This window comes from Dermacentor variabilis, chromosome 6, assembly GCF_050947875.1.
Source record: "Dermacentor variabilis isolate Ectoservices chromosome 6, ASM5094787v1, whole genome shotgun sequence".
Classification (NCBI taxonomy): Eukaryota; Metazoa; Arthropoda; class Arachnida; order Ixodida; family Ixodidae; genus Dermacentor; species Dermacentor variabilis.
Window position 1 is genome coordinate 28036020 of NC_134573.1, and position 22462 is coordinate 28058481.

Consider the following 22462-nt stretch of genomic DNA (forward strand, 5'->3'; position numbering starts at 1 on the left):
GTATGCATTATGCTGTCTTATCTGATTTGACTGTTAAACAATTTTGTTACTCTTCTCATGGGTCAAGTTTCTTACACATAGTGAAGCACCGTGTGAAGCAAGCATTACACAAAAGACTTAACGAGCATTTAACTGCATTAAAGATAACACATACTGAACAAATGCTGACACAGCCGAAGATCAGCAAACTTCCGTTGTATTTTCTTCACATGCCACGAGTATTCAGCAGCCAGCTTGTCGGCAAACAGGTAAATAAGCATACGCTTCACTGCCACATTTCGGTTCCGGCCGCCAAGCTGCACGAGTTCGTTGACCTGGAAAACCAATAGGCAGCCAACCAGATTCAATGTTCCTACACTGAATCATTTTCACACACCTAACAGTTCTGCACTTTCAATGCACACTTTGCAGAGAAAGTAGATGTACAGCTGTACATGAAATAAATAAATAAAATAGGCAACACGTGCAGCCAGTACCATTTTTGACAAGGCAGACAGAATGTTTGCACATTCTCAATAACTTTCCTCGGAGAAAATAATGCCACCAAAGAATGTGAACAAGAAACCAAATAACTGAAAAGCCCAAAAAAGGGTCATTCAAGAAATTTTGCACGAAGTGATGTTAGTCGACCGGTGGCACATTTTCTGTGAGACTGCGTACACATGAGAGGCATTGCGGCTAACTGATATTTCAGCTCACCAGGACATTAGCATCCTCTGGACTAAGTGATGATTCAAAGTTCAGAAGGGCATACACCGTCTCAAACGGCTGCTGCATTAGTACAGCGGGTGCATAGGTCACCTTGCCTTGAGCCACACAGGCATCCAGATTTCTCAAATTTCCTGTACAGTCAGCCTCACGATGTTTAACCGCCGAAGTACCTGTGATTGAAATTCTGAATAATAAAGTAAGAAGTTAATGATTACAACGGAGCAACCATGATGTGCGTGAACAAGCATTAAAGCCATAATACTACGCTTCAGACGGATGCTCACATTGCAAGCTTAATGGTATGGCAGACAAGTCAAAAGACGCTAATGCCTTTTGTTTATCGATAAAATACTTGAGAGCAACCAGTATACAATAAAAGCATATATTACAGGGGCGCTGAGACACTTTCCTAACTAACCATCGAAAGGCCTCACTTTCAAAGTATGTCATCCTAAAAATCTCATGGTGCAAAAATTATTTGACTCCTTGAACTATAAGTGGAGTTATTGCATCAGTAGCTGGCTGTCTCTCTTTTCATGTCCGCTAGCATGCTGGAAGCTACACCGCGGAGAAGCCAAGAGGACAAAGCCCCTTCCAAAGGTTCAGTGTCGTGGTGGCGTCAAGGCCCATTGTGGCACGGCGGCCACAGTAGACTGCGCTATGGAGCACGCCATTGCCATACCGGGGACATGCGCAGCAGACGCAGCTACATGCTGTGCAAACATTAAATTTTTTTGTCCTGTTGAGATTCACAAATAAATTAAATTGCACAGAAGTGTGGCCCCTAAAAAATACTGCCTAGTTCAGCTTACCATGTGATGGTAATGTGACTGGGGCAGGCGAAGCAGCTGGCAAAGGTGGTGCAACTGGCACTGGTGTTATGGCTGGCACTGGCGGTATGGCTGGCAAATGTGGGGCAGCTGGCACACATGACGTAACTGGCAGAGGCGAGGCTGCTGGCATGGGTGAGGCCACTGGCAGAGGTGACACAACCGATGCAGATGAGCAAGGCAATGCAGGGAAGGCAGCTATTTAAAGACAGGGTGTCAAGAGACACGATGAAATTATACAAGCTTGACAGCAGCTCTGCCAACAGCATTACAGTGCCGCAGTGTCTACAGGTTCACAGCAACAGCTGAATACCAACTAATAGAAAGATTTGAGCTGTTATGATATGTGGATGAGCTGCAGACAAAACTGCAGTTCCAAAGAGAGGTCTTTAGGTAATTAATGTTACACATGCAGAAACATCATTTTCAGTGGCATCGAGTGCATTGGATATGCAGGTTTCTTAAAGCCAGTCCGGATAACCTCCAAACTGGCTTTACGGTGGGCGTGACGGAGGAACTCTGTTGGCTTTGTACTTTTACTACCTTTTTTCACAAATATAAGTCAAGATTATTTGGTAAAAAACCAGGTTGATAGCTTATTTTGCGGCAGAATTCAAGAAGAGGGTAACCTATATCAGAATTAATATGCTACTATATCTAATGACGACGTGAGGGAGAGCCTGTTCAATACATATACTAACATGGCACACAAAAGCAAATAGTTGCTATTTTGCTTTGCACTGGTTTAAGGAAACCTATAAGAATTGGTAAAAAAATTATGACCTGCACATCTTTACTGTAAAGGCAGTATCATGAGAAATGTAGCAAATTATCCCTTTTAGATATTCATACAACACCGCAAAGATAATATATCCCTTCCCTTCTGAGCAACAAGGAAATTTTCGGTCTGCAACAGAAGACTTAATAGTTGTAAAGACAACATTCAGTTACACAATTCACACAACATGTAAAGCATAGAGTTCCACAAGCAGACTTGGTTAACAAAGTGGGCGTGACAACAGGTAGACTCACCTTGGGGAAAGTTCACTGGCGCTGGTGGCGGTGGCAAATCTTCAGAGTGCTGGCTGTCAGACGACTGGCAAGATTCCCACACAACAGCTGGGGTTCTTCTTTTTTGCGGCGGCTCAGAGTCGCTCCCGAGGTCTGAAGTGTACTGCGACTTGTCCAACTTCCTGCGCGCTTCATCATATGATCCTAGAAGTTCAACAAACAATAGCAACAAATTACTTATGTACTGAAAATCATCACCTAAACTGGCATTGTCATAGAGCTACAGCGAGTTATGAGATTTCCATAAACTAGAGGTAGACGGATATGAACTTTTCGAATACGAATACTAAGTACCAAGCATCCAATAGTCAAACGCAGATGCATATATTTACAGCAGGAATATTTATTTTGGTACAGTTTGGCGGCATACATGTATTGACTAGTGCAGAAAGGATTGCTATCAGGAACAGATGGTCAGCTTTAAACAAAAGATGACCAGTCTTCATTACAAAAACTGCATGAATAGCCTCTCAATGACATTACAGCCTGGTTGCAAACAAGCTCTCCAAAAAAGAATGGCTGCGTTATAACTAGCTTTCCAATAACGCTAAATAAATGGCTGCTGAAAAAAAGACCAGGAGTTTCGGAAAAAGAAAAAGCTACAGGCTTCTCCGATCAATCAGCAGGACGAACAAATCTTAAAAGTGCTCTTCCACGCGTTGTCATCTGCTAGTGGCAAGAGCTGCAGCACAGGTTGCGGCAGCATCTACGAAGACTTGAAGTGAGCAGCGGGGATCAGCTGTTGTGATATCAGCGGTAGAAAATGAATTCCATATTCACCAGACACGAAAAAGATGCTAGTCTTCCAAGATATTTCATGGCACGGAGGAGGGTAGCAGAAATGGCGGAAGCGGAGGGTTCATAAGGAGCGCTCGACCATGTCCCACGAAATGGTGGCGCCGTCTCTTGATCCATCTTGTAAAATCTACTTTTACAAGGTGGGCTCACAGACATTCGTAAGAGCAGGCACTTTCTTAATTAGAATATGTGCACATTTACCGCTCTGCTTCCAGACTGTTCCAACCATGTTAAACGCTGACTTATTGGTTCCTTTTGCATCAAACAGCAGCTAGGAGGGATATTACACAAGCCAGTCTGCAGAAATTATTTTTGCAAAGGACAAAGCATTGCCCAAGAGGAAGTCCTTCGTGGTGTTGTAGCTGTGGCGACTGCCCGTATGAATTTAGCTACTATCAAAGCAGTAAATTGTTTGTACTTTTTAATGCAAATAACGTCTTCTTTGAGAAATGTTCCATTAATCTTTTTTGTTCATTACACATTTTCATTTGAGAAAGTAGAGAACTATTTTCAGTATCATTGAGCCTGAATAAATATTTTATTAAGAAACGAAGCAAAATCGACCACAGCTAAGACCTGCAGAGAAGCTTCCAAATAAACACCTGCCCACAAGACCACCTGTCGAGGGCACTTAGTCATGCAGTGGGTTCCCAACTATGTCACTACATCTCGATGCGCAGAAATCTGCGCTCGCAGGTCCCGTAGCCTTTGCTCCACTGTGGGAACTACTGAAATAGAGTAGAAATAATTCCTTGTTTAATAGAATGAAATTTTACCCATTAACTGTTAACAGCTGTATTCAAAACTTGGAATATTCGCCCACCCATAACAAAAACTACTGTGCATGCATAGTGGGAAATATCATTGCATGTGGTGGAAGTAGTATGACCCCAGGAAATTTTGGAAGACCAGGCTGACACTCACCAATTACAATAGTATTTTCATACAGGACGTGGCCATGTGGAAGGACTCATATGCACTTACATTGTCCATGCGCACAAAACAAAACCGTTAACAATTATATATAAGTGTTGATGAGCAGCAACAGTGGCACTTACCAAACAGCCCCTTCACCTGGACCTCGTATCCTTGCTATGGTGACAAGTAGGAACATGGATGTTTTTTTCTTATCATAGATGTCAGTCGGTCCAATGGTACTTTAGGCCACATGCATATGTCGTCCGAGATCCATGAGGATGGCACAACATCTACCTCTTTTCGACCAATAAAATCGATAATTGCATAAGCCATCTGGAAACAGAACTTTGCATGAACATAGACCACTTTTTCTTCAAAGAAAACAGAAACATCAAATAAAATCAAGCGTTGATTACAAAACTGAAAGGCAAGTGTTACGCAGACCCACTGGTAGAATGAAAACAAGCACATGAATTACGCAATTCAGTTGGTGTGGATCTCTGGAAGAACTATGTACTGGCTGGCGTGACGCAGCAACTGCATTTTCTTCGGATTCCTTAGAGGCCACACCTTATTCCTTCACAGATTGTAGACCAAAATAATTCCTATTCGTGAGAACTCAAAGGGTGATGTGTAAAAGTCTTCTCTGTGATTAAATTCTTGTCCAACCATGCAAACTTTGTTTGATGCTTTCAGATAGCAAAACTTCTGCACAAGAATAATGTGGCCGTCAAGCATTGCAAAATTGTTGCCAGTAGATCCACTAAGCAGGAAAGTGCCACATCTAGCACCAAATTCAGGACCAGTGCAGTCGGGTGGCAAAGGTCCAGTGTCCTGCGGACGAATGAGTTCAAAATCTGTTGCGTCTTCAAGAAACACACGTGGCAGCTGTAACCTTTCAAACATTCTATTTCATAATTGTCATATTGGCTTCTCGTGCTTTCCAAGCTCTTTTTTGATATGACGCATGTTATTTTCAAAGGGGAAAGCACTGAACGTGTCAACAAGACCATGAAACTTAACATCTTCAGCAAGGTGTATGAGGCAATGGACATTGTATGAAACGCGTTCTTCTCCATAGATTGTAGTGAAGGAGTGAACAAAGTGCCTCAGTAGAGCTCCAGCATAGTCAGCATGTTGAGAACACAATTCATTGTTGACGAGAATGGAGGGTGAAGAATGCAGAACTGTGAAGTTATCATACCAACTTGGGGCTTAGCACAGATTTCAGTTTAAGAGGGCCGGTGTAAAACAAAAAGAGGCGGAGTTCTGCAGCTTTCCACCGTTCAACTTTAGTAACAGGACGTGTCTTCCTGGAAAATTCTATAGGAATGTGAAGCTTCAAATTTTCACTGGCCTCATTCATGAGCTTGCGCTCAAGTGGGTCAAGACGAATGGGCAGTGGCCCAATCAGCCAAAGCAGCAAAGGTTCTTTTACTACACCAAGCAGCACTAAATGCATATAGTCCAGTGGAATGTCTCTCACTGTGTCAAGTGGCAAATCAACAAGAACAGAGATACCCTTGTGGTGATCCACATCTTGTTGTCTACGAAAGCTGCTATGAGTGCGCATTTCACAACCTGTCTCCAAAAGGACTACCCTGCCTCCTCTGTAAGAACTTTTGCATGCGCACTTCGGACAGCTACTATAGCCAGAATGGCCTTTAGTCGAAAGGATGAATGAGCGCGCCCGAGCATCACATATAAATGCCTTCACTGACACAGTAATACTGCAACCACTAACGATTAGGCCATCTTCAAGCAAGCCTTTTAACTCGGTTACAAATGGTAGTAGAAAGTCATTTGCAGACTCTGGCTCGCTTAGCTCAACAAACGCACCAAGGAGAATTGGAGTTTGTTTGTTGCACTTGACAATAAGGCACTGTATCGGCCAAAGTTGAACGCTGGAACTTTTTGATAATGGTAGTCCGTCAATATTAAACGACAACAACAGTGTTTCTGGCAACTGATCACAACCACTTAATGCATGCAGCAATCCTCTGGGAAGCCCGAAATGACAATAATGACCGGGAGAAAGAACAGTAATAGGTCATTCGAAGCACGACCCTCGCGGCGTTTTCAAAAGAGTGCGGGCGTCGCTCGGAAGAGCCGAATGACATGGATGCTGCGTCAAAATTTTTAAAAGGTGACTCAGTGCATCCCTTCTTATCCTGTGGCTCGCGGCCCATGCCTGTAACTAACTACCAAGGTTTTTACTGTCGCCGGTAGCTGACTCGTTGCTTAAAGTGTCGTCTGGTGGTGGCCCATGGTCTTGCAAATAGAGCAAATTGCCGCAAACGCCACCCGCAGCAGATGAATCTGGGTGTAATTTCGTATCGGTCACGCCAACGGACTGCGTCGCGACACTGGCATCTGAGTGCGGTCGACAAAACAGCTCTGACCAGTTCTCATTGGAGATAGACCCATCAGGAGCGCTACAATCTCCGTTAGGACAGTTATCCAAAGGCAACACTCCAGCCGAAGTTCCATTGTTGGGCAAGAACACACGTTGGCCTAAGAGGTCCACAAGTTGTTTACACTGCCGACCAGCTCGCTGAGCAATGCGGATCCGCTTCTTTTCAAGCTCCATAGTTCCTCTGCGTCAGCCACACGCATACGTGCCCGGCGGAGAGCACTAAATTGAACATAAGGGGCACCTACCGACGCACTTATCACTACACACCGTCACTTGACGCGAAGAAAAACTTCTCCAAAAAGGAATACTAGCAAAAATACTTACTGTGCAACAGGACGACGCCGAAACAGTGTCCAGGAAAAGTCGTTGCGGCGTCGAACTGCGAGCGCGGGAACGGCGGGAACAATAACGTTGGCGGGAAGCTCATGGGAAGCCTATAGACCTATTCATCGGGCGAGGAGGGTAGGGCGCGCGGAGAGCCTTTCCTCCTCTCTGGCTTGGGCGATCCGGCGCGGCGCTGCTTGAAAGTATTGCTGTCGCGTGCTGCGGAACGATTTCGAGATGTTTTAGATGGTACTTTGTGAAATATACGCCATGTCCGTTCATATAAGATTGTCAGGGAAGCCTTTCGGTGCATCGGTAACTACAGTAGGCGGAAATATCTTTTGGGGGCGCAAGAATGTGACGCGCTTTATCAGCCGCGGTGTACGCACATTATCAGTCGCGGTGTGTGTATGTGTTGTGAACTATTTTGCTTATATCGGTTTTAATTCAACAAAGAAAACCGGTGTCTCTGTATTAGCAGCATGAAATGGTAAATCTGCTCACTATCTGATCGCTTAGCGGAGGGAGTAAAACATAAATTATAAGAGCGCATGCTCGTGCACGGCTAACCTAAGGTAACCACGAAACATCTAAGCGGCAGACGCTATCAAATATTTGCGATGCACCGGCATTGTTCTCGCGCATTTCAAGTGTAGTAGGATTGAAATTACCATATGTCTACGCTAGCCTTCCTGCATGAGGCCGATGGCGCTGCTCAACACAGCGATCACTGCGGTTGGTGAACCAGCACGATACATATGTAAGCTGTGCGCTTCGCATCGCCTTTTTGGTCTGTATACAGCCATAATATATGAGAGGGATCGCATAAAAAGAATGCGATGCTTATTTTTGAGGACAATATTTCTGTAATACGTGTGAATGCTTCGTATAGAACGGAACGTACAAAACCGAAAAAAAATTCGGTTGTCATCCTCTTTCTCGAAAAAGCAAGAGAAAACGGCTAACGCCGCACAACGTCTATAAATATATAACCGCTGATGCCGTATGCTTGGACCATGCGGTATATAGAACAAAGATAACTGTAATCCAGCACCTACCACTGCTTAGGACGCTCGCGCAGTTCGTAAACAATCCCTTTGCTGGACAAGCTTAATTCAGACTGTAAGGTATGCTGCTATTACTTGCCAAAACTATTTTATTCAGGGGCGGAAACCTCACCCATCGAACCAAGTAGTCACGCAATGTAACCTGCAGCGAACAGTTTGAACGCTTGTCAAAGTATAACATCACAGCTTCTATCGTAGCAGAACGGTACCCACGCTGTTACGATCGTCGCGTATGTTTCATGGCTCCTAAACCGCAGCTTGGAAATAGAGGATAATACTGCAATAAGGTCACATTAGTGATTGAAACATTCAGAAATACACAATTGATCTCCGAGGCTGATTGTAGGCTCAAATATGCGCGCACACATCGCACTGCGTGTTCCGTCCACCTCAACGCCAGCAGAAATTCCGGCCATGACGCCTTAAACCACTTCAGCACGTCTCACAGAACCGTTTACCACGTACAAGACGCACGTCATACTAAACAGACCGCACGACCGCGAAAACAAACGCCAAAACCTACCCCCGAGCGTATACCTGCATGCAAAAGACCGCTTTCATCCAAGCCAGTATGGCGCTGCTCATAGGCGGCGTCACTGCGTTCACAATATGGCGGCGCCTACGAAAAAACGGTCTATAGGTATGGTGTTCACTATACTACACTCTAAAAACTAAGGGAGTGCCGGGCACTCTCTTTGAGGGAGTAGCTGCTTGTCCCATATTTCACTCTCTTTTCGAGAGTAGATCGACCCTCTTTGAGAGAGAGTAGGTCAACTCCTCCTAACAGAGTTTTGTTACTCCACCGCAAGGGATTGCTAGTACGCTTCCGCAGAGTGATAATACTCTTCCCACAGGGAGTGCTAGTACTCTTCCGTAGAGTGCTAATACTCTCCCCGCAGGGTTAATAGTACACCGCCAGACCGAGTACTTCTACTCCCCCAAACAGAGTGCTTGTACTCCTTCAGAACAGAGTGCTAGTACTCTTCCCAATACCCTCTTAGCCAAGTCCTGGTCACGCATGCAGGCAGGAAATCAGATCAAATTAGGGCCGCTGATATACTGTTCCCTAGGCGGCTCCTCAGAGACACTGGCCCGATTCCAAGCGGCCTTCAGAATAGGCGTGAGCAAAGTTATGCAGGATTTTAAAGTAATTTTTTCCTGGCTATTTGCTGCCTACTGTGAGGCGTGACTGCTCTGAAGCGGCCTATGCGTATGCGTCACGAACACCACTGAGGAGAAAAAAAAGCGAATTAACACTTAATCTGCAAATATCTTCGCAAATTTCACAATCAGGAGTCACACAATCTAATTAGAATACAATTGTCAAGGGAATCACATACTTATCAAGAATCACAATGCTCTATACATCATGTGAATTCGAACCCGCGTACACTCGCATTTGTACAATTCAAAACACACATCATAACCATTACACCACAGCGCCACCACGCCCAGTCGTATTCTTTTAGAGGTTATATATATACCAAACGTATTTGATGAATCGGCTGTGGTGGGTGGGGTTTCTCTGCCGTGTGCTGTGCTGTTGTGTGCTGGAATACGTGTGCGTTTGCATCATTTCCATTCCTTGCTACGACTAACGAAGGAAGACAACGTAGACGACAACGTGAGAACTATTCACGGCTTGTCGTCACCACAGGAAAATAACAAATGTGCCGTTCAGCTCATGATCGAGTGCTTTTCCAGTCCATGCATTATATGTTCTCTAAAATACGCGGATACAAAGTATTGCGCCAACCATCCACGTATGTGAATTTAATTCGCGCGTATACTGGTGAGCAACTGCGACGCCAGTACCAGGCATTTCGACGTGCCTCACGCTGCCGTGTAGGCGTTCTTTTCAAGTGCATTAGTTTAGAGTTTGGTTCAGTCCGCTGTGATCTGTTGTCCTGCATTAGCAGCGGATCGTTAGCGTTTTGAAGCGCATGCATTCCAGCATTTGGAGACTGCTTATGCCGATAGCCGCGTCAAATGCATTGGCACGCATGTTTAAATGACTAATGTGTCCACTTGTTACGCGTGCACTGCTCGTATCCTGTGGCAGTGCTCGTTCTAAAAGCTTCGAAGACCATCTACACTCATGCGTGTGTTCAATTTATATATGCGCAGGATGGACTTGCCGGCTAGTTGGTTGAGCATTTTAGAAGAAACAGCGCAACACAAGGACGACGCAAAAACATTCCACACCACGAAGCGCTAGTGTGGTTGATGCTTTTTTCGTCCTTGTGTTTGCGCTGTTTCTTCTTCCACGATACACGCACACCACAGGTACGCGAAAGCTAAGGAGCATAAGTGGTTAACTCTGTTTTCCCCATTTTCTCTCAGTGTCAGTGGCACAGTGCGTTGCCCGGAATTGTGCACGCTTACCCCCATATGCAGAAATGCATCATAACTTGAAGCCCATGCTTGACTTGATCTAAACGACGCAAGTCGTGAACGCACCAAAAGAAAGGCAGTGAGCGTCTTGGGGGACGTTCGCACCAGGCGTCGTTTATATCAAGTCAAGCATGAGCTTTGTATTAAGATACATTTCTGAATACGGGGGCTAGACATCTGCTTCTTCCAGAAAATGTCGAAGAAACGTCCGCCAAAACCAGGCACATTCGTAAACTTAACTAGGCAATACGAAGCTCCATAGAAAAAAAGAAGAGTGGTATTAAAAGCTTTCAGTATTTTTCTTTACTCCAAAATAGTTGCGCTCTCGTGGCTTCACTGTACAGAGATTGTGCAGCGTTAGCTAGAAAGCATGAATTTCCTAACTCCATGCCAAAATAAGCTTGTAAAATTATTTAGGTGCTAGAATCCAGGGTTTGTAGCGAGCCTTGAAAATCCTTTATTTCTAAAATGCCATTTTCAAGGCATTGAAAACCCTTGAATTTTTAGAAGTACTGGAAAGTCCTTAAACTTGTACACTTGGCTAGACTTAGCAGACATTGCCAAGCGCTTTTTTTCCCTTCTGTGACACTCTTTCGCATGTCACAGAAAATTGTCTCTGGAGGTAATAGAAGGAAAGCGACATCCTTAAAGTTGAAATTACAAAGGAGGTGCAGATACCAGTTTTATGCACATGGAACCGGTGACAAATGTGCTTGGAGGAGCAGAAGCAGGAAGCTCAACAGTTGAGGCATTCAAAGAGAAGCCGTGAAGAGTAAATTGAGAGCGACAGACACAATAAAAAGAAATTAGAAATGACTATTGCTTATTTGATGGTGAAAAAAGCTGAGGCAACAGATGACATCACATACACTGTCAAACCAAACAGTATTGAAAAACTGCAAATGTTGCAGGTCCAAGTAGTTAATTGTGCTATTGCAGAAAAACTTTTGAGCGCTTTCTTGAAATGCTTCCTTGTGTTCGTTTAGTGATGGGCGGTGAAAGGCAAATTAGCAGTCTTTCAAATGTTTGAAATCAGTGAAATGCTATTTGTTTTGTATTCTTTTGTTTGCATTAAAGTTAACGATGTTGTTGAACAAGTTATTGCCTGTCCAAACTACTACACACATTGCACGAGGTCCTTGAAGTTACTGTGTCGGGGCCTCGAAAGTCCTTGAAAACCATTGAATTTTTTTCTTCAATATTGCTACGAACCCAGTAGAACAACTGTATGGAGTAAAAACCTTGGCTGAACAGGGGCTTATACGCAGAGCACAGGAAGACTAGAAATGCAGTAGTAGGCATGGAGGGCCCTGAAAAAAATGTGCCACATCCGCTCGTCTGCCTTATGTTTCTGCACCGACTGTCGCATTTTTAATAGAAGTGCACTTTCTGTTCTACTCCAATAAACGCAACATTGCGAACTCCAGTGTGGGGCAGTCCTTCAGCCAGTGCAGAACTTTTTCTGTACATCCGAGTCAGCTCTGTCATTTTTCCAGCATTGTAGTACAAGATTTGTTAAACTGGTTTAGCAGAATATGAGCAGTATACTCTTAAATTAGCTGTTTATTTGTATGCACAAGTTCAGGTCCTCAGTTTGGTTGCATGACAAATTGCCATACCGCAATAGATACAAGAAACAATTTTATTACAGTTTAATAAAATCCAAACAGTAATAATCACAACAATATAATGACATACATTTCTTTTGGTACGTATACAGCCCATGTCCTGGCAGTGTATAAATTCAACTATACACCGCAAGTACTGTGTCCTGACCACTATTATTCACATGTGTAAAACCATCACAGCAATTCAACAAATATCCCAGTAATTAGTGACATACACTTTGTAACTGCTTTACATTAGCATAATGTATACAAATGGTCCCTGTGTACCTACACATGACTAGTGCCACCCGAGTATTATTACTCACAGGTGTAAAACCAACAAAGCAGTTCTTTAAAAAATATCACAGCGCTTAGTGACGTACATGCTGTAACTCCCTTGTAGAAACTTAATACAAACACATGAGGACACAGAAAGCTAGCAGTGGGCATACATGGGAATACCACCGCCTCAATACTAATTCAAAAGTATAAAACCAACCAAGCAGTTCTTTAAAGAATATCACAATGCTTAGTGACATACATTTTCTAACTAGCTTATATAAGCTTTATACAAACATGAGAACATACACAAAGCTAGCGGTGCACCCGCATAGAAGTGCGGCCATCTGAACACGATTATTTGCAAGTGTAAGCTCAAGAGAACAGTTCGTTATAGTGACGCACATTTTGTAACTGCCTTATACAAGCTTAGTGCAAGCACAAGAATGCAGAAAAATATAAATTAAAAACTTGCTCTATGCATACACAAACAGATCAACACAAATGGTAAACACCGCTTTGAAGACAAATGTGACTGTGGCAAAGCGCAGTGCTGTGCCGGTTGAAATTGCCACCCACAAAAGTATTGAGCAATGCTTAAACCACCGGCAATAAAGTGCTGAAAGACTGCATCTCTAACGTAACTATTTTAATTCAAATTTCTTGAATATAGGGCTCGCTTGCAGATAAGGCATCTGATCCAACTGACCTGATTTTACACCTGCTACATGCATACAATGCACTCAGATATAACTGGTAATAATAACTATAAAAGGCATTTAAAAACTTGATAGTATGATGAAGATGCATGACTAGAAAAGTTCTGTCCCCCTCGTACTTGTTAAAAAGGTGTAAGTACGACACATGTTCTTTTTTTCCTCAATTTTTGCATTAATGGACAGCCGGGAACCTCGAACCGACACAAAAAAAAAGATACTGCTATGTTAATAGTGTTATGAATAATTTTTTGCGAAAGCTTTTTTACAGACAAGTTGCAGTCTCGTTTCTGGAGGTTGAGCTGTATCTTGCAAAATAACTTGAAAAGTGGTCACATGGGAGCATGACACTATATCATAATGTTAGTTTCAGTTGACTCTCTTGCCCTACAAGTCGCTGCTCACTGTAGCCAGTGATGCAACAGCAGTGTCTGTGTGATTTTAATCACACTTCTGTCCTATGCCATTCTTACCAGAGTTGGCGGCACATAGATACCCAAATTTCGATAGTGTTGCTTTCTCAGGTGGTTGCTTTGATTTGCTCAATATCAGTTGGCACTTCAGCTGCATCAAACTTCTTTTTTACCTCTTCAACAACAACATCAACAACAATCTTATGACACCTGTGTTGTCCTTCTAGTTGCCTACAAAGACCAGTCAATCTAGCAACAACACTGACAGTCTCTACTATCTTGTAATGGGAGAGAGGTGTGTCCCACCATGTGTTCCACATTGTTGTCACTGTGTGGGCTGGCTGGGGAGGCAACAACTGTAATATGTTTGCATTTGCATATATTAAAGTGATGCTTGTACTGTGTTATAACACCTAACTTAGTCTTGCACTTGCTGCACAATAACACTGGCTCACAGTCGTGGTGAAAAGCTTTTGTATGTTGAGCAAATGAGTTGCATCCACTACAAAAAAAGTCAGTGATAGCACACATGTTGTCTACCAGGCCTGGTGTGGTTCCTTCTGACACTGCTGCTGATGCTGACGCGCTGCTGCTTGCCTCGTACACTGTTGCAGCTGCAGTAGACATGGCAGTCTCTGTATCTATTGCTGCAGTGTCCTCTGTCATGGTAACTTCCAAGTGGTATCGGGCTCACTTCTGCAACAGAGATGTTGTTTGCCCCTTGAGGGCTCTCATGATCAGGGCCAATAATTTCGTAGGCATTGTCTCCTGCATCGAAGAACCAATAAGAACAGCATGAATTAATAAACATAGCTCTAAAAAGTACGGACATCAAGACTTAACCACAAGCTTTGCACATAAGTGACCGGGCTTAATGAATAATACTTGCAGGAGGAGTTACACAATTGTTTGTGTATATTACAGTAAAGCCTCATCAGAAGATATTCAAGAGGCACGGGAAACATGTCTCTCGAAACCAAAAATTTTAAGACACTGAGGAGCCAGACTAGAGCACTTTATTATGCATCATCACTAAAGTATGTTTTGATATATCTGAAGGAATAAATGCTCAGGGTGGCTTAAAGGGCCCCTAAACCACTTCTCGACATTTTTTGAACATTTCAAGTAAACACGCGTATCGAAATCAGAATGCCGTCACGATCGACGAAGCCAAATGCCAGAGTGCGTAGCACTGCCGGAGCACCACAATATGAAGAAAATGACCCCGTGCGCCTCTCTGGACCTATCCTGCACCCCCCAGTTTGTCCTGACGTCACCAGGCTGTCTCTGATGATGTCACCAGTTTCCGGTGCTGTCGATTGGTCGAACGAAAGTGTAAGACTGCCGGCAAGGCCTGCAAGCAAATACACACACTCCTTCTTCCTCGTCGCGTTGCGCGCGATGCCATTGTGGGCAGCCAATGGGGGCAAAGAACAGAAACGCCAACAGAAGGGTCTCCCTATGAGGCTCTTCAACACGAGTCACCATACAGTTCCGTTGTATTAGCGCCACTCCTCGCAGGACGACGGGCCAGCGCAGCAGCAACAGAGCTCGTTGGTGTTGGCCTGTCCCGTAACATTTGGAGGTGTACTAGGCAAGGAAAAGACGACACTGTCCATATGGCGTGTACCAGATGAAAGAGTAAAATGAGTGGGGACTACTTTTCGATAATCAAACACACGTAGCTCCACTATTACTGCACCGTTTCGAAAAATTCTCGTGGCTACCTGTTCATTGCCTTATTGTGTAGAACTGCAACACCGCAACTAAATTTCAACCTCGGTGGTTTAGAGGCCCTTTAAAGAAGACATTCACAGCTTTTCAGTGACTGTAGATTGTGTTAGCTTCCTTCCCAACTTCTGGAATTTGAACACTTCACTTTGCAAGCCTTGTTGCTCGCAGTACCTTTGAGGTGCTCTTAGACGCTCGTCAGCTTCAACTGCCGACACTTTCTGCCCTGCACTGTCCTCGTTGCCCTCCTTTTCTGGTTCATGCTAAAAGAGACATGCGCGATTGACTTGTGTAAGGATTGCGTGATCTTTACGCCCTTCGGAGCACACAAGGTGCACAAAGTGAATGTGTCTGGGTTGTGTGCCTTCGAAGTAGTGAATACTTAAAAAGTCATCCTTAGTAACAAAGGTGTCTCTTGTATACAGTATTGTTAACGTGGCAAACATAGGAAAACCAACCAAACCATTTTCAGATGTCTCTTACAACCAAGTGCATCTTGTAATGAGATTCTACTGTACTGAATATTTTTCAACTATGGATCATCTGCATGTACATATAGTCACAAAGACATGTTGTGTGGAATGGCGAATCGGGAAACAGTTCGTACTCTTACTTTTTGTCCCTAACATAAGCAGCTGATAACAATATGATAAAAAAGCAGGCAATGAGGCTAGAATGGAACATAATCCTTCAGCTCTAAACAGTTTTTTGGGCCCACATCATTCCCTCATATGACATAAGGAAACAACTTGATTGCAGTAATGGCTGCATGTGATCCGAGTTGATTGAAACAAACTATACGTAAGGTTGTCCTGCTGGTGATCCTGGCTGCGCGATGCTTCTCATGCTTTTTGGCACGATTCCTTTTTTTCCACTCCTTTTTTTTCAGATTGTCTCCCCTTTCCCTTCCCGCTTGTGTAAAATAGCACACTTGAAGTATCAAATCTGTTGAACTAACGTGTGTATCAAACCTGTTAACATGTGTGCTTCTCTGTGGTCTGTGTTGTATTTTTGCGCTGCACAATTCAATTCAAGATGAAAGATGGAACGTCCCTGCCTTTAGTTTAATTGTGTGTGTGTGTGTCTCATGTTTTGAAATATATGTACGTTCAGGAGTGCCTGCATGCCCTTCTCTCCTGCTCCAGTGACGAAAAGGAGAGCCTGTTTATGTACCATAGTAAAAAATTCAAAGGTTTTCGCTGTGCCTATTACATCCCTTATCATATGGATCTGTCACAATACAGAGTAGCAGTGGTCCATAATACTAGCCCATCCCAACATAATTATAAATTAACACATACCGGCATGCTGCGAAACAGCTGTTGCAAAGCCGCTGGTGAAGGCAATTTCCGCAGCACTGCAGTGGTACAGCAGAGTTTCACCTGTATAGTGACAAATCCATATGCGTGTTAGCAACTCAGTAGTTGCTGATGGTTTCATAAGCTTTACACTACACAATAAAGTAATCTAGACAACTTTGTTGGAACAAATGCACATAATTAGGACACCACTTAAACAGTAACACGATTAATTGCCCCCAATCTCTCACTCACTAAGGGATAATACTACGGAAACATCGGTGGAGAGCTCAGATTAACACAGCCCATAAATGACAAGCGTTCTTTGAGGAAAACAGCTATAACAGCGGTTAGTTTTCTTGATCATTTTATGTGGTAGCTTTGATTTAAATGTCATGCAGTACTATAAAATACGAAGTGCCGCATTTCTAGCAGCAGAAGGCGTAGTCAGGCTCATGGTACAACAGATTTTTGCACTGTTTGTCAGTGAGCCGACACATACGAAGAAAACCGAATTCACACATACATATACAGTGTCAAGTGCACTTCTGAAAACGCAGCCACCAGTTCCAATGTTGCTGAAAGGAAAGGTAATATAAAGTGCGAGACTGCATGGAACTGCCACTTATGACTGTAAATGTATGGTCTGCTGATTGCAGAGGTAGTCACATGCTATTTCTAGTCTCTTTTAGAAGCATTACTAAAGAATAAATTAAAATCTATTCATAAGTCACGAATTTCATGCATCCACAGTTTGGCTAAATAACTTGTGAGAAAAAGACATGTTTACCTGGAATAGCAACCTTTTTTTCCTGCTGCAAAACTTTCCTTCGAATTAATGAAATAACTTTACAGTGTCATAACGTGTTTCTCGCAACTACTTGCCGGCAGTGGCGCGTTAGTGTTTATATCCGACTCATTGGGCGACAATACTGCCAAACACAAATGCTTCACGAACACGAGAACACGTCCCTCGCAGAGAATAGCAACCATATATGCCTCTGTGAGACATGATCGCACCTTTGTGGTCAAAATGTACATTAGAACGACATCACCATCTCATTAAAAAAAAAGCCTCCGTACAAGGCAGCCGCCAACTGCATAATGTGAAATTGCAACTGATGTCCACTTACTGGTGGCCTGTGTTTGAGTCACTTTTGGCAGTTGACTGGGTGCTGAGAAATGCACGTCCTGGGTTGTCCCTGCAAAACATACAGGGTTATGTCAAATGCTGAAAATATATATATGCCGGCATTTCAGCAGTCGCAAAACAAACGAGTAAACTAATAAACAACTGTAATGTAAACAGAGTACACATCATAAGATAGGCTCTCAACTGTTAATGCATTACGCAAAATACCTAATGCATAGGAAAGACTATATGTATACACACGAAGCTGACACACAATTTAATTCGCTCTAGGTTTTTCCGTGCAGAATATTCAAATTATTATGTCTCGTGGTTAGAGCAAAATTAGTGTAAATTACGAACTAAATTATCTACCCTGGAAACTTTTCTTAAATATGCACCTGTGTGCGCTTCGAACGAGTAGCGTTGTAAAATTTACGTACATGGCATTTAACATAGTTGCTGAACACGGATTTCCTTTGCCCTGTGTTGTGTACAGTGAGCTACATATATCTGCCCCCCCCCTTTTTTGTACTAGCCATACTGCGTGCCATTGCACCTATACGCACGTGAATAAACCTCACGACACAGAAATAAAAAAAGCGCCAATCACCCATGCCTGCATGTTGTAGTGGGCCTAACCTAACCAAGCATGGGCTGTTGCTTTTTATAGTAAACACAGGCACCGTGCTCATTGCAAGTATGTATCATGTCGCTAAGCAAATATGCAATTTCATTGTACCACTATTTTTTTATCGCATGGATATATCTGTTGAGAGGCAAGACAAAAAGCAGTCACTTCTCAGAACTAATCAGCTTTCTTAAAACACATTTTTAACTTTTCAATGACACTTGCTGCTATGTGTTTGTCTCCAGAGAGCATACTTGATTTGACTTTCCAATCAGAGACATTACATAAATATACCATGTTAAGATGACTGCCTGGAGCACGTGAGAATTTTCATCTTCGTGTAACATACTGTATCTTGATTTTGTTGACATTTGGTCAAATGGTACACCCAATATACCCACATACTAGTTTTCTTGTCCAAATAACATGCCAATGTATTTTGATTTTTTGGCATTGGCTCCTCTGCACTACGTGAAGTCGCGCTGCACTGGCTCTTTCACATCCTCGTGTCCTTGCAGCTGCCTTCTTGCGTTATATAAAGCGGGTGCCTGAAAAATATCGTATGCAAAAGTCAACACAAGGGCATGGTGCAAAACAACATCAAGACAGTCAACGCCATGGCAATAAAAAAGTCTTAGCTCTTAGTCTTCCTAGTGAAATGCATGCAAAACATCCAAATGACTGCAACAGTCAACTGCTAAACTAACTTCAATTTTTAGATTTAAGCAAAAAAAACAAATAAACCACAGTTCATCCTTGTTTTTCATGAATGTTAGAATACTCCTGCTAATGAATATAATATTGGTCATTTTCAGACGTCATAGGTCTGTCATGAGTCTGGTGTATCGCCAACACCACTTGTGACACATCCTAAGCACGTGCCCAGTGTGGCCCCCCCCCCCCCCCGCACCATCCCTGGTTGTGCCACTGCTGAAGCCATAATTTCAGGATTATAGCTGCAAACATGATGCTCAGTAGGGATGAAAATATTGTCCTTCAGCTCAATGGATATATGGATGTGCCTATAAAAAAGGGCAACAAGGCTTGTTATGGCAAGCTTACCCACATTTCAATACTAACAAGTTCACTGCGGCCTGCATCTAAGCTTACTAAAAGGCATGAACTTATTTTCATGCATGAGGTGCGCAGTGGACTTCATTTTTGACAGACCCGACTACTGCTGCAGTTTGAAATCTAGCATTTTAGATTCTTGTAGGCATGTAAAAGTTGCAGTTAAACCGCAGTTATTAGTTTATTACACCAACCTATTGTTCTGTGTACGACAGACTGGTAACACGGAATTATTGCAACATTTTATTTTGATAGTTTATTTCTCTACTAAAAATATTCAAGCGATAAACACATCTTGATCTGCCATGCTATAGCAAAATGCACACATTACGCTTGTAACCCCCAGAGGAAGGCTGATTTAGCTGTTCATATGACATAACTCTGACACGCCAACTCATATTAGCAAATGCACAGGCATGTCCAAAACAATAAGCGTATGCAAAGCGCCCCTGCAATTGTAATTCCACACAGCAGCCGTTATATTCGATGCCGATGCGTAACTAGCTGCTCGACAATTCACCGAGTTCGTAGACATAAGCATCCTTTCAGTTTCGCACCGTGCACGAAAACCGCAACAGGAGACAAAACCAGACCTATAATCACACCATTTCAACATGAGCAAAAACAGTTCAGTCTTAGGGATAAACACTGTGAGAGCGATTTAGTGCGCGACGGCGACGAGCGACGGCTTCGAGCGACAAAACAGGCCGTCGCTTGAACAGATGGCTCGGTTCTGGAAATCTAGAAATCGTCGCTCGTCGCCCAGAAGTGCTATGAGCGACTAGCCAATAGCACGAAGCCGGAACTGGATGTACATACATCGCTCAAATACTACCGATTGTCGCGCGGAACGATCAAATGATTCAATTTTTATACGTGCAAGGATAAGGACGTACTGCAAGACCTCCGGAAATATTTTATGCTACTTTTTATAGTAAAATCCATCAACGTAAATTACTAAAGCACGCGTCACGCGTGACTGCAGCCCTCATGCCAGCATCCGGGGAGGCGTCGCTCAAAATCGTCGCTCGCACGGAGTACGACTTGTAGGCGACGAGCGAACGCGACAGCCATCTCCGTCGCGTCGCTTGTAGCTGCCGCGCGCAAGATCGCTTATATGGGGTTTATACTTTTTTCAGCATAAAACATGGATTCCTCATGCGTTTTCAGTAAGTTCAAGATAACGCGCCCAACTGACCTCTTGCAGCATGCAGCTGAATGCCTGCGGCAAAGTTTCTAACTAGCACTGGTGCTGCACGTAACTTCAGTGGTCGCAGATTCCCCCTGCGCGAGACACCGTCAAGCGCGCGGTTTATTCATAAAAAAAAAAAGCATGCTGCCAGCAAAATGACGCCTTCTGTTATGTGATTCCTCAGTTCAACAGCGTTCCGTACACAGTAGACTGCCAAACTGAATAAATTCAAACACACAAAACGCACGCTAATCACGCTCCGCATCGGCTCGGAATCACGGGCTGGTGAACTAACCATTTTAAGCGTCCTCTCGCCTGGCGTCTTATTGAACATACCATAGTTCTGGCAGCGTTTGCGATTTTTAAAGCTCTTACGGACAACGGCAAAGTGATAAAATCACATGCAGTTATCGCGACGACTGGCTTTTTCGATTGACATCGAGAGACAGCGCGTACTCCTAGTCCTTTGTCAATCGCGTCGGCTAAGCGCAGCGACGACTTCCTGGCGATAGCATGACATATACGGAGAATGTGCACCTAAGTTAGAATTCACTTACCGTGGAGGATTTGTTGTTATATCCAAGGCATGACGGACGACTGTCGTGTTTTCGTGGTGACGCGAGATGGCTGAAACACGATCTCCCTCGGCTGGCCTTTGCTCGCTGGACGGTTCACTTTTCTCCGGTGCTGTGTTGTTCCGCGATCTTGAGCGCGCGCGCGCGCGGTGGAGCCACTCCGAGTGAAAAAGTAGAGCGCTCGCTACGCGTTCCTTTGAACTGCGGCGGCCTGTTCTCTTAGAAGCAAAACGATGTGTTCTTTGCTCAGCGTGCATGAATGATACATTGCCATGTTCGGGGCCAGCCACCTACAGTTGAAGCAGAAGATTACGCTACGTTTTGTTTTCTATTGCCGCAAGAGTCTCTCTTTTCTATTGTCGCAAGAGTCTTTTCACTCTCTCTCTCTGAAGGGGAGAGTGAAAAGCACATTTCACTCTCTCCTTGCTGACAGAGTGAACAATGCATTTCACTCTCCTCGACATTTTGCGAGAGTAAAACGACGCTTTGAAGAGTGAACCGGCAGCTTCACTCCTGCGATACCCTTCCTAGTTTTTAGAGTGTATAGGTGCGAATTGCGGAGCTTGACAACTGGATTCACCCGTCTTGTTACGCGTATTATGCATGAGCGAGCGAATCTCGAAGACAATGTTCTTGCGCACTAAGATTTCAGACGCGATTGCAAGAGCCAAAGTGACATCAAGGTAGCCTATTATAGTTCATGCTTTTAACACCACTAAAAGGCTACGTTTACATGGACCTTACGAGAGCGGATCGTTGACAAACATATATCCATGACCTCCATGACGTGTATTCTGGCTTCGCATTCGCTTTTGTTGTATGCAGTCAGCAACAGCACGACCTTCGAGATTTAAGATTCATACCGATCGAGCGTTAGCCGCCGTTGCGCCCTGCATTTGGACAAGACGTCCCACGAAGAATTTAGCCATTTGGCCTTCCCACCATATAAAGCACGGCGCATAAAAGCAGTTTTTACGGAATATTTTTTTGCGGAAATACAACGGTAAAAACTTAGCGGCGTGGATATGTAGCAGACGCCCAGTTCGTCCTACAATTGAAACACGCAATTGAAGCGTTCATTCGCATTGTTTGTAATAAACTCAATAAGTAACCTGCGGACTGCAGCATCTTTGCGCGCTCATTGCGCTAAGCTGAACAATTAGTTGCATAGCCGACGTCCACACACGTACTCCAGCGTATATACCCTACTCACTTCATCGGTGGGAATTCAATTCGGCCGGGCGAGAAGCGCGTAAATTAATTCCTGGTTTGATTTAAAATTTACTCCATT

General features: G+C 43.7%; 1 protein-coding gene and 1 long non-coding RNA gene across 5 annotated transcripts; both read right to left on the reverse strand.

Moving 5' to 3' along the window:
* Nucleotides 1-1536: 1536 nt before the first annotated feature.
* On the reverse strand, nucleotides 1537-5052 carry LOC142584110 (uncharacterized). The gene is made up of 3 exons (XR_012828701.1): nucleotides 4469-5052; nucleotides 2574-2756; nucleotides 1537-1685 (listed from the first exon to the last, which is right to left on the reverse strand). It is a non-coding gene; the product is annotated as an uncharacterized LOC142584110 (long non-coding RNA).
* A 7105-nt stretch (nucleotides 5053-12157) lies between these two features.
* LOC142584705 (uncharacterized) lies at nucleotides 12158-21682 on the reverse strand. Of its 4 annotated transcripts, XM_075694913.1 has the most exons (5): nucleotides 21154-21682; nucleotides 18739-18881; nucleotides 17707-17775; nucleotides 16577-16657; nucleotides 12158-14312 (listed from the first exon to the last, which is right to left on the reverse strand). In XM_075694913.1, the coding sequence occupies exons 2-5, from the start codon at nucleotides 18785-18787 to the stop codon at nucleotides 14059-14061; spliced, it is 453 nt and encodes a 150-aa protein (XP_075551028.1). In that variant the 5' UTR covers nucleotides 18788-18881; nucleotides 21154-21682; the 3' UTR covers nucleotides 12158-14058. The 4 variants fall into 4 exon arrangements, 3 of the variants coding, with proteins under 3 accessions (XP_075551028.1, XP_075551027.1, XP_075551029.1); XR_012828889.1 differs by lacking the exon at nucleotides 21154-21682 and having other exon boundaries at nucleotides 18735-19217; XM_075694912.1 differs by lacking the exon at nucleotides 21154-21682 and having other exon boundaries at nucleotides 18739-19212.
* Nucleotides 21683-22462: the final 780 nt, after the last annotated feature.

Coding starts and splice junctions, on each gene's coding strand:
- LOC142584705 (XM_075694913.1), bottom strand. CDS start 18,787: ATGCCAAAAAATCAAAATACATTGGCATGTTATTTGGACAAGAAAACT. Junction 17,776..18,738: donor TTATTTGGACAAGAAAACTA/GTATGTGGGTAT, acceptor TATGTTTTGCAG/GGACAACCCAGGACGTGCAT. Junction 16,658..17,706: donor GACTCAAACACAGGCCACCA/GTAAGTGGACAT, acceptor GTCACTATACAG/GTGAAACTCTGCTGTACCAC.